Source organism: Leptonychotes weddellii, chromosome 5 (assembly GCF_054177405.1).
Source record: "Leptonychotes weddellii isolate Sample4059 chromosome 5, ASM5417740v2, whole genome shotgun sequence".
NCBI classification, from domain to species: Eukaryota; Metazoa; Chordata; class Mammalia; order Carnivora; family Phocidae; genus Leptonychotes; species Leptonychotes weddellii.
Window position 1 is genome coordinate 48962477 of NC_138373.1, and position 14845 is coordinate 48977321.

Below are 14845 nucleotides of genomic sequence, written 5' to 3' on the forward strand. Positions count from 1 at the left end.
GATCAACACTATATACTTTCATTAAAAGGTACAAAAAAGCCCAATCTAAATGGGAAGACTTACTACTGTAAAGATGGCACTTCTTTAAAATAATCTACAAATTTAACACAACTCATTCGAATTCTCACAAATTTCTTAAAACTGCAACTTAAAAAGCTGAAAGAAGTTCAATTGGACTAAAAAATGTAAAAATGGCTATAATAATTTTACATTATTATATTTTTATTATAATAATAGTAGGAAACGTGCTGACAAATATCAAAGAACATAAAACTAGGCAATAAGGTAGTTTTGGCAAAGAACTCACAAATAGATTAGTGGAATAGAAGAGTACAAAGAGTGTTTCATACATATGGGAAAATCTGTTATTTGATCAAGTAGGTGTGTCAGGTGGAGAAATGACAAGTTAGGATATTAGGCAATTCTTTGGGAAAAAGTAAAAAAGTAGATCTCTATACCATACCACTCACAAATAAATAATCCAAATGGATTTAAGAATTAAACATTAAAAAAAAGGCCTACAAAATCATTTGAAGAGAATACTAGGAAATATTAGTTTAACATTGTGGTGGGAGAAATACAAAACTGATTCAAGAAAAAAATTAAAACAGAAGCCATAACAGAAAAGATGAAATTATTTATCTTTATAAAAATGAAAAACTTGGGTATGATAAAAGATACCATTAACAAAGTTAAGGGACAGAAAAGGCTGAGGGAAAATATTTGCAACACATTTTTAAAACAAAAAGAAAGAATTTATAAAGAGTTCCTAGCAATTGCGAGTAAGACAATAACCTTTCCCTTCAAAATGCCAAAAGCTAGAAAGAAGCAATTCCCAGAAGAGGAAATACTAAAAGCTGACAAACACAAAAAAGATGATCAAGCACAGGCTCAGGAGGAATCAGAAATGTGAATTATCAGTAAGATGACATAATAAAGATGCATGGTTCTGAGTATTGGCCAGGATACAGAAAAACAGGAAGCCCCCTACATCATGGTTCTGAGTGTTGGCCAGGATACAGAAAAACAGGAAGCCCCCTACATCGTTAAAAGCCAAGTTGATACATTAGCAGTTGGTAAAGCAGACTTTAGAAGGTAATCTGGCTTTATCTATCAGTTTTACAAATGTTCTTCAAAGATTAAATATGTGAGTTAGCATATGACCCAGGATTTTCATTCATAGATACCAAAGAAAAATTAAAACATATATCCTCACAAAAGCTTACATAAATATTCCTAACTAACCACATTATTCAGGACAGCCAAGTGGAAACAAGCTGAATGCCCATCACTTGACTAATGAATACATAAAATATGGTCTCTTTACACAATGGAATGTTATTCACCAATAAAAAGGAGTACAGTGCTGGTATTATGCTAAAACATGGATGAACCTTGAAAACATTCCAAGTAAAAGAAGCCAGTCACAGGAGACCAGATATTATATGATTCTATTTACAGAACTACTTATAGAACTACCTATAGAACTATTTATAAGAAATCCCCAGTTTTGGCAAATCTATGGAGACAGAAAACATTAATTGTTGCTAGGAGCTGAGGGGCAGGCGATTATGAGGAGTGATTGCAAATGGGCACAAAAAAATGTTCTAATATTGATCTGGTGATGATTACATAACTCTAAGACTATATTAAAAACCACAGAATTGAAATACATACATACATACATACCATGGAATTTACATTTTAAATAGTATCACGTGTGGTATGTGAATTCTATCTTGATAAAGCTATTAGTAACAAAAATTAACAGATGCCTAAATTTTTATCACATTCTACTTTTAGAAATCTATCCTATAGGAATATTTGAATATGTAAAAATTTATATACAAAAATGTTCTCTGCAGTTTTTGTTTATAACAGTCAAAAATGGTAACAATATACATGTTCACCATAAGCAAACTAAAGGCAAAAGACAAACTAGGAAAAATATGTTGATTGTACATTATATTATAAATATATATATAAAAATATATGACAGGGGCGCCTGGGTGGCTCAGTTGGTTAAGCGACTGCCTTCGGCTCAGGTCATGATCCTGGAGTCCTGGGATCGAGTCCCACATCGGGCTCCCAGCTCAGCGGCGAGCCTGCTTCTCCCTCTGACCTTCTCCCCTCTCATGCTGTTTCTCTCTCTCACTCTCTAATACATAAATAAATAAAATCTTTAAAAAAAAAAAAAATGACACATCAAGCATTGATATCCTTAACAGTTAAAGGCAAGAAAAATGCCCTATTTCCTTCTTGGACTTTCCTAGATATATATAATATTCATTTTCTCTCCAACTGCCAGATAGATGCTTACTGCCAGGAAAAAGCCTAACTATAAGCTTTACCGGTTGGATCCACTCTAAATCACTCTATGTAAACTCATCTCTACCTCTTACTGCTGACTGCACTTTTAAAAATCTCTCCCATGATCCATTTTTTCACTCCTTCTTAAAGCAGTGGACTCAAACTCTTTCTCTCCTTTTATGCCTCCAACTTTACCTCTGTCCATTCATTCTCAGAAGACTTCAAAGTTCTCCCTATTTTAATCTTTCACACTTCAAATGTCTTTTTCTTTTCTCAGCACATTCTTTCTTCATATTTTAGAAGAACTGTGCATCTTTCCAAGGTTACTGTTACTCCTGACCCCATTTACTTTGATTAAAGGTGGCTCCCTTCCCTTGGCCAACAAACACTTTTTTTTATTTTTATTTTTTATTATGTTATGTTAATCACCATACATTACATCCTTAGTTTTTGATGTACTGTTCCATGATTCATTATTTGCGTATAACACCCAGTGCTCCATGCAGAACATGCCCTCTTTAATACCCATCACCAGGCTAACCCATCCTCCCACCCGCCCCCCCCAGAACCCTCAGTTTGTTTTTCAGAGTCCATCGTCTCTCATGGTTCGTGTCCACCTCCGATTTCCCCCCTCATTCTTCCCCTCCTGCTATCTTTTTTTTTTTTAACATATTATTTGTTTCAGAGGTACAGATCTGTGATTCAACAGTCCTGCACAATTCACAGTGCTCACCATAGCACATACCCTCCCCAATGTCGATCACCCAGCCACCCATCCCTCCCACTCCCTACCACTCAAGCAACCCCCAGTTTGTTTCCTGAGATTAAGAATTCCTCACATCAGTGAGGTCATATGATGTCTTTCTCTGATTGACTTATTTCGCTCAGCGTAACACTCCAGTTCCATCCACATCGTTGCAAATGGCAAGATCTCATTCCTTTTGATGGCTGCATAATATTCCATTGTATATATATACCAGATCTTCTTTATCCATTCATCTGTCGATGGACATCTTGGCTCTTTCCACAGTTTGGCTATTGTGGACATTGCTGCTATAAACATCGGGCCAACAAACAATTTAAGTGATTTCTATACCTTAAAACAAAAACTACATTCACCATCTCTTCACCTGGGCAATCAATTCCACTTTCCCTCTTTCACCAGTAAAATTTCCTTGCTTACATGGCTGAAATATTTACTCCCTATGATCTGGTTTCTACCTCAGTTGTTCTTGTAACGCGAAGATCTTGTGAATTGCTAAATTCATAGCCTATTCTTAGTCCTCATTCTCCTTGAATGAGAAATACAGCATGGCTCATTCACTGACTCTGTTTCATGGACAAGAATCTTTGGATTAAATTCTCAAAATCAGTATCTCTCCATAAATGAGGCAACTAACTACCTCTCACGGTATGAAATTTAGTAAGATAAACTTTTCCCACATCATCTTATATATTTATTACTGCGCTCGATTCTGTGAAACGTAGTATAAGAGGCAGCCTATCGTAATGATTAAGTATGCTTGTTACATGGACTCAGACTACGGTTGTTCAAATCTCAGCTCTATTTATTAAGCTGTGTGAAATGAAGCAAGATACTTAAACACTCTGTGCCTTAGTTTCCTCTATGATCTTCACAAAGTAGTTCTAAGAATGAAGTGAGTAAATGGGGGGAAAATACAGTAATTAGGTACTAAGAGCAGTGCTTAGCACTGTTAAATAAATGTTCACCACTGCTGTACAGTGAGTACTCCTGACCATCATCAGTAGCTGTACCCGCTCTTCAAAGGAAATGAAATACTTGAGGACAAAGACTGTTTTTTCCGCCACCAAAAGATCCACAGACACTTCAAGTCTGCTTGCCATGTTTCTTCATGTGTTCATTTATTCAATAAGCTTTATCGGAAAACCTACTAGTTATTTGTACTTTACTCTCATGCATCTCATCAGTTGAATTCTATAGCTTCTACCTTCCTGTAGTCTCTCCGACAGAGGCAGAACGTGCTATGGTGGAATGAGCACAGGCTTTGGGTGTGGTCCAAAGCAGTTTATGCCTCTGCTGTTTGACGCTGGGCAAATTACTCAGTCATCTGAGGCTCGCCTTTTATCTATCAAAGTTAAGATACATATCTAAAAACATACTGGTTAGCACAAAGTACATAAATACTGGTTGCTCTTTTTTCTTCTATTCCAAATGCCTTCAGTGACTGTCTTCCTGATGCTTGCCATCTAAAATGTAAACTTCTTAGTATTCAAGATCCTCTGAGTTCTTACTCAGCCCCACGTTTATGATCCTTCCTCTTACTAGTCTCCTTCACAGATCCAGTGCTTTCATCTGCTGGTCCTCAAACCTGCCTGCACATCAGAATCATCCTGGGGTAATTTTAAAATTATTATGCCCAGGCTCTACCACTTAGGGATCCTAACATTTATTTACTCTCGGCTGAGGCCATAGCATGGACATATTTTTAAGCTCCCCAGTGGTCAGGTGTAGTCAGGATTAAGAACCAGGGTGCTAGTCTGATCTGTCTCCAGCCCCTAAACACAACCTGCAATTTTTCACAAAATGCCCTCTCGCTCATTCCATCTCGCCCCATTAAAATGTTAACTCCTACTTAAAGTATTTCTGTTTACCCCAACATAATCACAGTAGAAGTTTTCTCCTTCCTCTGTAATACTTTGTTTCAACATGCTTCATTTCACATTGCATTATAGTTATTTGTGTGCACGTTCTTAATTCCCCAGACCAGGTATGTGTGCTTTTGAGGGAAAGTTAAGTTCTCCCTATGGGCCAGTTGAGGCATTTTAGAAATATGATCTTAATCTTCATAACATCCCTTTGAGGAAGGCATTAAACCTCCATATTTTATAACTAAGTAAACTGAAGCTAGGAGAAGTAAAGTGGCTTGCCTAAGGATTTTACAACTAGTAACTCTTTAATTATACTTTTTCTTTGTATATTACATATATCACAACCTCCTCCCATGTTGTCAGATCAGAAAAACATCCAATAAATGCCGAATAACATACAGATTTTTAAGTTTGGTGACTGAAAACAAATTCAACTTCAAGTCAACATTCCTAACAATTAAGGGAAAATGAAAGAAATATGCCCTGCCTATTTTCTTTGGGAGGATAGGTGAGGAAAAGCCTAGGGAGACAGAACAGCCTGGGTCTGAAAGTAGGAGAGTCTTAGGAGAATTTGCAGAATGAAGAGAAAGGAGGACCATGATAACTAGTATCAAGAGCCAGAGCAATGCACCAAAGTCCAGGTGGAAAGACTTATGAGCTGTAGAATTATGAGGAGTAGCCAAGACAGGGACAGGTGGGATGAGATACCTCAACCCAAGTTCAACAGGAACCAGATATTCCTTCCCTGATCATCTGAGATGATCTAAGATACTTCAGGCCCCAGAAACTGTAGGGGGAAGGAAAAAGAGAGGGTGTGTAGAAGCCATGTGGGTGAGGGCATATTACTGAAGAAAGAATGACATACCTTTAACTGGCAGGATTAAATGCCTTCACAGCTTTGAATCAGAGGAAGGTTCAAGAATAGAATGGGCTCACTTACAAAAAACAGAGCAAGATAACTTGTGTAGTTTTTTGTCCATGAGTTTTTTGTCCTTTGCCAAAAATCAGCAAAACTAGGTTCTCATTCTAACCTAAACACGAGTGAATAATTTGCCTATTTTATCTCATGTACGGCGGGAAGGTAGTTATTACATTTCTTAAATAAATGAAGGGCTGGATTGTGCTATGGTGCTTTTAAACCTGAAATTCTATAATTTTTACTGACCTTTCCCTCTCTTAATATTATATCCTTTCCTGTTTCTTCACTATACCTATTTTTAAAATTTGAGAAAAATTCAAATTTAAGATCAAGATTCCCTCATTTAAATGGGAGTAAAAAGCAGCAACTCAATCATAATATTTGCTTCTGCTATCTGGTGACAGTCTCATCTCATTATTATAAATTTTATAATATTATAAAATATAAATATTATAAATAAATTTCATTGTGAACTGTAGAAACTACAGAAGCTTCCCATCCTATGCTTTACATACTCCAAAAAGAGATACATAGTAGTTAATATAAGCTGAATGAGGGGCGCCTGGCTGGCTCAGTCGTTAAGCGTCTGCCTTCAGCTCAGGTCATGATCCCAGGGTCCTGGGATCGAGCCCCGCATCGGGCTCCCTGCTCAGCGGGAAGCCTGCTTCTCCCTCTCCTGCTCCCCCTGCTTGTGTTCCCTCTCTCGCTGTATCTCTCTCTGTCAAATAAATAAATAAAATCTTTAAAAAAAATAAATAAATAAGTTGAATGAGTAAATAACCGAATTTAGACTGACCCGGTAATAAGCTGAAGGGAATTTTATTCGGAACTATCTATCGGCTCTTAAGTGGATGAACTGGCCAATAATGTGTTTCACTTCAAGGTCCCTGGGAATGCACGAAACTACAGCAAAGAAATCACTGAGACCAGAAATGGAGGTGTGGTGGAGGGGGTGGTAGTTTAAAATTCTCAGATAACATTAAATCTGCCCAGCATTTTAAAGGAAATTATACACACTAAATGTAATATAGGAAAAAACCACTAGACTCACCAAATATTTCAAAGTGCGTTACTTGTAATTCTCAATATTAAGAAAATGCAATAGGGGCGCCTGGGTGGCTCAGTTGGTTAGGCGACTGCCTTCGGCTCAGGTCATGATCCTGGAGTCCCTGGATCGAGTCCCACATCGGGCTCCCTGCTCGGCGGGGAGTCTGCTTCTCCCTCTGACCCTCCCCCCTCTCATGCTCTCTCTCTTTCTCTCTCTCAAATAAATAAATAAAATCTTTAAAAAAAAAAAAAAGAAAGAAAATGCAATAATGTCTGAGATTTACAGATACCACTGGATAAATATGTACTAGATTTATAGATAAAAAGAGATCTACACCTTCTAAAGAAGTTAGTTCTACAATCCCATCTAGTATTTTATACTAGAGAAAACTAAAGGTGGGAGGAGTAACTTGACTAAAGTCTTACACTTGGAATTTGAATCCAAGTTTGTCTGCCTCCAAACTCCATTCCACACTCTTTAAGTGACAGTGCCTTGAAGACAGGGAAGGATTCTTCTATATTAAAGCACTTATGTTAACCTCTAAGTAACACAGAGCCATTAAGTAGATGAGTAACAGTCAACCATACTCTAAGGAAATAGTCCTCATCAAAGAGTAAACACAGCAAAAAATATACTTACTCATTCCTGAGCATTCTCTATCACCATCCCACACATTAGAAACAGCATGTCCCGTCAGTAGGAGGTTAATTAAACTTTGGCTATTAATAAAAATTTAAAAGTAATTAAAGCATGAATAAACTAGTTTTCACATCAAATGATCCCTGTGGTAAAGCATAAAGTAACGACTTCTACATTATGTTGGTTAAGAAACAAAGTTAGGGAATACCTTCCATTTTTATTTTATACACTCAACTGAACAACAGCTTTCAAAATGTATCACTGAGTGTATCATCACAATGGTATCTACTGTTCTATATATTCATCTAAATTTAACAACTTTAAGATATCACGTTTAAAAAAAAAAGATATCACGTTTAAATGGATGGAAAAAAGATTACTTAGACTAATAACTTAATATTTATAATCATCTATAAATATATATGTAATTATTATTTTTTGTTTGATGGTCAATTGAATTTTAACATCGGAGGCACAAAGATCTAAAGAGAAGGACTTATGCAATAGAGTGGGTTAACTATCACTGTTTCACTGATTTTCATAGAACTGTAAAGAGCTTGGGGGGACGGTTTCAGAGAAAAATAAGGAAAAAATATTTCCCTCAAGCAGGAAAGCATTTACAAATAGGTAAGGATACACTTAAAAATTCATTAAAAAATTAAGTGGAACATAAAGCAGAATTTGTTAAAATACCACCCGCTGTCATCTTTAAAGAAAATATGTGCCACGGTAAGTGCAATGCATACATAAATGTGAAGTGGAAATTATCATTTTGTACATAAAGCCAGCAATGCATAAAGCACAGACTACTCAAATCCACATACTTTACGCTGTCAACACTGACGGAAGTATCTGACTCAGATTATCTTTAAGTCAAGTTTCTAAAAACTTAAGTTCATGTAGGGAGAGAACAGATTTCAGTTAATTACCTGCCATGTCCATATACAGGATCTATCAAAGGTTCATTTGAATCTTCAATTTCATTTTTTATGTTTTCAATGCCCTAAAGGAACCAAAAAATTCATTGACTTATTTTAAAAACTAAAAATGAAAATTACAGTAGTTTACAAACCGACCATTTTTTACTATAAATGAGTAAAACACATTTATTTAAGTAACTTTTCTCCCAAAAAATTATCCAGATTTGATGTGGGAGAACACATGAGATGATAATGGTTAAGAAGGAGCTCCTCCAAGAATATCTTTTCTTTCCTCGGCTCTATACAAAGAGCACTGACTGTCTCATGGGTAATAGATCTCACGGCATGTTGGTGCAAGGGGTACTGAGAGATGTTTAAGTTTCAGGAGGAGGGAGGAGAAAATTATTAAATCCTAAGAGTTAATATTCATTTAATTTCAGGCTAAAGTAAATTCAGACTTAATACGTCTGCTAAGGCATCTGAAGTATTAGGCCTTTTAAAAAACTTATTGGTATTAAAGACATACACGAGTGTTGATAGCGATGTCTATTTAAATATACAAAATGTCTAAGTGGTACAGAAGAAAACAGAGTTGATTGTGCATTCTCAGAAATATCAGTAATTTAAACATGTACTGACAAAATAAAGTGTAAAACTAGGAGGGCAGGAACTTATTTTCTTAAAAACCAATTTTCTGATATTTTTTTAATTCCTCAAAAGGGCATCTAAATCCCCAGAAGTCTAGGTAAGTACAAGACCTGGTCATTTTCATTTCATCAGCCCTGAAAGAACAAAGAATAACTGCCCGTCACCGTGCTATTCACCCAACTTTAACCACTGGTTCTATCAGATTAAGGCCATTTCTAAGGATTAAAGACATTAATCAACAATCCAAATATTTAACGAATGCCTGAATATTGTAGGACAATACAAACAAGTATGAGATTTTGCACTTGCTGCCTTGTAAACAATACAAAGCAGGCCATGATAAAGCCAAAAGCAATAATAAGAACAAGTGACAATCACTGGTGAGGGAGGGGACATCATCTCAAAGACCAGCTCAAGTAAGAACAACTAGACATGATGGTTTATTGGCTGTAAAGGGAAGAGGAGGTATCAAAAGTTTTGAGAATAAAAAATGGGGGGAATAATGAACAGTCAAAGCCAAACTCCTAAGAGATCAGTCATCTTAGATCCCACCCTCATTGCTTTTCACCACATCTAACCAACTACAAAGTACTTTTGCTTCTTTCTCTTAAACGTGCTCCGAAAATGTTTTTAAATTTCCAAATTTAGAACATGCTTCTAAATATGCTTTCTTCTCCATTTCCACAGTCACTGCCCTAGCTGAGGTTCACTATTCAGTAACCACTCTTTCTTGTTTTCCTGACTCTAGTCTTCAACCCCACCACCAACTCCCTCTTGTACAACTCTAACCTCAATTTAAGGAACCTTATCAACAAAAAGATCTTATTACCGTGTCCAAAATTTTTGCTCTGTTCTAATTTCGGCCAGGTGAGACTGCCAGTTATTTTTTGCTCAGACTACAAGGCCCTTCACATTCTGAGCCTTTTTTACGTAAGTGCACTGTCTCATCTCCCATTATTGCCTTCCTGGTATATTATGCTGCAGTAATAATACTGAACTCCTTATAGTTCTTCCGGTGTTACACCCCCAAATTCATTATGCCTTTATACTTGCTGTTTCCATGGCTCAGAAAATCTTCCCACAGCTTTTCCATCTAGAAAACTTTTCCTCATCCATCAAGACGCTATACCCACCACACCGTCCCTACTATATAGTCTGTCCTTGATTCCACCAAAAAAAAAAAAGAAAGAAAAGAAAACCAAACCTAAGACTCAGACATACCTTCTTCTATTTTCCCCCCATGCTTTGTGCATGCAACAAATAAACATCTAAAAACAGTGTCATCATGGAATTATTAATGTGTCAATTTATTTTTTATAGTACTGAAGAGGAATCATTTAAAAAAATTGTTTCTCTCATAATTCCAACCCTTAGCAGAGAGTCAATGCCCAATAAACATCTGTCAAATGACAGAAGTCTGATAGCAGACATGGTAAATCTAGCAGGATACTCAACTGAGACTAACAGGCTGTTAGAGATAGGAGATTAGCAGTTGGGGGGAAAAAAAAGTTAGGACAGGAAGTGTACACACTGGAATTAACCACATAAAAGTAAGTTGAGAGAATAAAATGCCCATAAAAGAAAAAGCACACAGTAGACAGGGACTGAAAACTTCTGCAATATAAAAACTTAGAAGGGGAGAGAAAAGAGGAGTTAACAGGGCAAGAAGAAAATGAAGCTATCAAAAAAAAGGGGGGGAGAGGAAGTGGGATCATTAGACATTAAAAAAAGGGAACTAGCACAGTGATTTATCAGTAAGTTAAGAGAGGGACTGAGCATCAGAAAGAGCTTCCAGAAGGCATTAAGGTGTCAAATGCAAGATACTGTTAAGATGAAAGAAAATAAAATTCAGACGAACTGAGTGCATTTCATAATTAGAACATTACTGATAACCTCTATAACACAGAAGATCAGGGGTAAAACTAAGTTTGAAAGTGGTTAGGTACTAAGTGAGTGGTGAGGAAAGAGAACTTGATGATTCCTTATTATCAGCCTAAGAGATTTTTAATCTGAGATTTAGAAACAGTATGAAAAATAAAATTACTCATCACAGCATGAAAAACAGTACTGAACTCTAATAAAAGCCAGAAGAAACAAACCTTTGTCAGTAACACAGAATACAGAAAAAGCAATACTCCAAATCTGTTTCCCCACATTGAATACTGGTCCAAGACAGCATCTTTTAATTCTGATAAACTTCTGAATGATCTTTTTCTAGGGGGAAAAAAGAATTAAGTGTTAGTATTATGACAAGAATGACTACACTGACAAATGGGAAAATTTTTAAATCGTCTTATACATTAAACTATATATGTACAAATGAGATTTCTGTGTCTCAAATTTTCAAATACAAATTTAGCCACTAAAAGCAAAAGCTATTGCTGACAAATGTCGCTAAATATGTACCATTAAAATAGAATGCCTACTTGGCATTCTTCATCACTTAGGTGAACTGTCTGGCATCAATAAATTCTACAATAATTATACATTTTTAAAGAATGAAGTAGCTCTAAGAAGTGTTCAAGAAAAAAGAAAACTTGACTCTGTAAAGCCTGAAAATTATGTAATAAATATCTGAATACCAAAGATAAGGTGTACATTTGTGGCTTCTTTTAAAAGAAATTAATGTCGTATTTCAAGTGCCACCTGTAATTCTATCAATGTAGCTATCCTTACCTTTTACAATAAAAAGTTTAACGCTCTAATGAAAATATGGCACTTTTGACGAGAATCATAGAAGGCATATTTTGGCAAATGAAATAGTATTTCAAATATTTATACTATTAGAAATCTTTGTATTCATTCAAGTCAGAGAAACATTAAGCTAGAATGATTTTTTTCGTTGTAGTGATGAAGAAGCTTTTAATATAAAAAAGTATTCTGGTAGTTAGCTAATTTAGGAATCAGAATAATTTAAGTAAACATTTATAAATTATTATTAAAAAGAACTGATAACAAATTAATCCTCAAGTATATAAATCTAAGTACCTTTCCACAGTATGAACAGACTTAAAATGGCAATGTGTCCACAAGGTAAGTATTTTAAATGTTCCAATGTTACTTACTGAATTAATGCATGAAATCGCTCAAAGCCAAGCTCTTCGACAGCCAAGGCAGCTATACATAAAAGACACTTTTCAGCACTACACATGGCAAATAAATGACACAAGATACACACAGCAGGCTGTAAATACTTTCAAGCAATCAAAATTTTCCCTATTTCCTTATTCCCTTAAAATTCTCAGTTTATTTTCAACTTTACTATAACACAAATTTATATTTCAGGATCTTAGTTACCATGATTATAACTAAAATGGACATACTACTGAGAATGTAGAGGGTAATTAAATAATAAACATTTATTTTCAATTCAGTTAGGCTAGTATATAAAATATGAGAAATTATTGAGAGTGCTTCACACATCACTGAAATGTGTCCTGCACTTTTAAATAATCTTTCAATTCACAGATCCAAATAAAATCACCATAGCTAATCTTCCTTCTTTATAACATAAAATCTTTAGGTTAATGTTTAATTATTAAACTAATGTGTATAAGAAGGCATAGCACTTTGAAACTACACAGGTTCAACGACAGCTTTAAGTTTGTTTCCTCATTTGTTTGTACAACTGTTAGAGAAGTTTTCAGTAACTTATTTAGATTATGATCATTAATACAGTACAATTATAAATTAAAAAAAAAACAGGAAATAAAAGAAATCATTTAAATCCAAGGTAATGTTTATGTAGCACTTTATACCAAGTGCCAGAGCCCTTTCTAAATGCTCTGCAGGTCTTATCTCATTTAATCCTCTAACAACCCTATCATCCCCATTTTACAGAAGAGGAACCAAGGCAGAGAAGAAGCCTCCCTGGAGCACAACGCAACAAACAGCAGAGCCGAGATTTGAATCCAGAGAGTCTTGGCTCCCTTTACAAAGATAACATCTTTAAAGATCTCATACATGAATCAAGATACTCTAAATTTATCACAATGAACAATTTCATATATATTTTATAAGGCAAATCTTAGTACTTTAAATATTCTTACTAGAGAATGAAATAAATTCATTATGAATTCAAAATTTGGATTTTTTTGAATTACAATTAAAAATGTTTCTTTAGGCTATCGTTTTAAAATCATTTTAATTTTCAAATGTTTCAAACTACTTTTAAAAATCTTTACCAATCCAAATGGGTTAATTTCAATAAGCTTTTGACATGTGTGGGAAACAAACTGAAATTGAACCTGAGCATTCACTACTGCAAACAAGTGTGCGTTACCAAAAGCCAAAAACTACACACACCACACAAGCCAATGAAATTAATGTTTGTGCACAATGTACTATTGACAAAGGGGAAAACAACTCACATGTAAAATTTCAGGATAAAATAAAAATTCGACCTAACCTTTTCCAAATTGTACTAATTTGCTGTGCAGCGCTTGATTACCTAAATAATTCTACTGGGTATACACTATGAAAGTAGACATAAAGATAGTAATTTAGAAAAAAGAGGCAAGCAAAATAAAAAGCTTAGCAGGCAGGATGGTGAAAAAATATAAAACACAAGAAAAAGAACATAGCTGGGAACAAAGGAAAGAACAGGTAAAAGATTGTTATACGGAATAAAAACTTTAATGTAAGTTCTTTACATTTGTCAACATCTAAGGTAAATTCTCAAATTTTCAGTTAACAAAACTTTTCAAATTTTTACAGTCCTAAAAACAGATTTAATATGGTTTTATTTCATATCCATTTTTAAAATGGGGCAAAGTAAATTGGAAAACTACTGTTTTTTGAAGAGAAATTAAATCTAATATGCCCACCTAAATTATTTACTCAAGTACCAAAGTTAATACATTATGAGGCTATTTAACCTAGAGCGATTTAACCTCTACCTACAAAAATGTACAGTAGTATACCCCATTGGTAAGTACAGTGTACTACAAAAATATTAACAAAAAATATTAAAAGATCTTACTATTTTCTTGCATATTAATATATAGATTGGCTTTATGCAGATATTCTTTAAAACAACTTTTAATTAGTTCAACTGTTCCTCTATCAGAATTTTAATGTCCTAAATGCAACTATTAAACACGCTTTCATGAAACCCAGTAAAACCTGGAAAATATTTTAAAGCCAACCTTAAGAATTTTGACTATCATCCTTGTGAATATTTTCCACTTGTTTTCTTCAATTGTCATCATCAACTCTCAAAGTATGTTAAATTCTTTTTGAAAGGCTATGTTTAAAGAGGCCTCAAACGGAAACATCGTTCAACTGTTTAAATTTTAAAAATTATTCCTTGCAAATGTACTCCTAGTAGAATTTGCCCCTATAACTGCAGGAGAAAGAAGACGCTGACATATCAGTCATTTCAGCCTGTGGAGACAATCGTGCCTCAGGGATCATCCTACATGGAAATCGAGATTATGTCATGAGTAATCAAAATTTACTCTCTATAAATCAGGTGTCCAATTTCTTTAAAAATAATTTCTGCAGAGATGATAGTTAATGGAATGCATCATAGGTAGGATAAGTCACTTCTTCAATATAAGCACGTGGAACTACCAATTATCAAAAGTCACACACTAGCAAGAGAATTCCTGAAAAGTAAAACAGAACAGCAATTCTTTACCTTCAGTACCACCAGAAGTCTCCATTTTACTAGTGTATTCTGGCAGTTTTGAGGTCGATTGCATAAGAATTTTCAAAGGCTAAATTCCA

The 14845-nt window shown here is 34.9% G+C and overlaps 2 protein-coding genes across 4 annotated transcripts in view; both read right to left on the reverse strand.

Annotated features, from left to right (window-relative positions):
• MINDY3 (MINDY lysine 48 deubiquitinase 3) overlaps positions 1 to 13188 on the reverse strand; it is a 66902-nt gene extending 53714 nt beyond the window's left edge. The window contains exons 1-4 of one of the 3 annotated variants that reach the window (XM_081820656.1): positions 12181 to 13159; positions 11215 to 11329; positions 8477 to 8550; positions 7548 to 7627 (exon numbers count right to left, since the gene is read on the reverse strand). In XM_081820656.1, the coding sequence (XP_081676782.1) occupies positions 7548 to 7627; positions 8477 to 8550; positions 11215 to 11329; positions 12181 to 12266 (355 nt within the window). In that variant the 5' untranslated portion in view covers positions 12267 to 13159. Of the gene's footprint in view, positions 1 to 7547; positions 7628 to 8476; positions 8551 to 11214; positions 11330 to 12180 lie in introns of all 3 variants that reach the window. The other 2 variants (XM_081820657.1, XM_081820658.1) reach the window with 2 other exon arrangements.
• The window catches only part of LOC145721354 (ubiquitin carboxyl-terminal hydrolase MINDY-3-like), a 287265-nt gene that overhangs the window by 255371 nt on the left and 17049 nt on the right, over positions 1 to 14845 (reverse strand). The gene's annotated exons all lie outside the window — the stretch shown is intronic.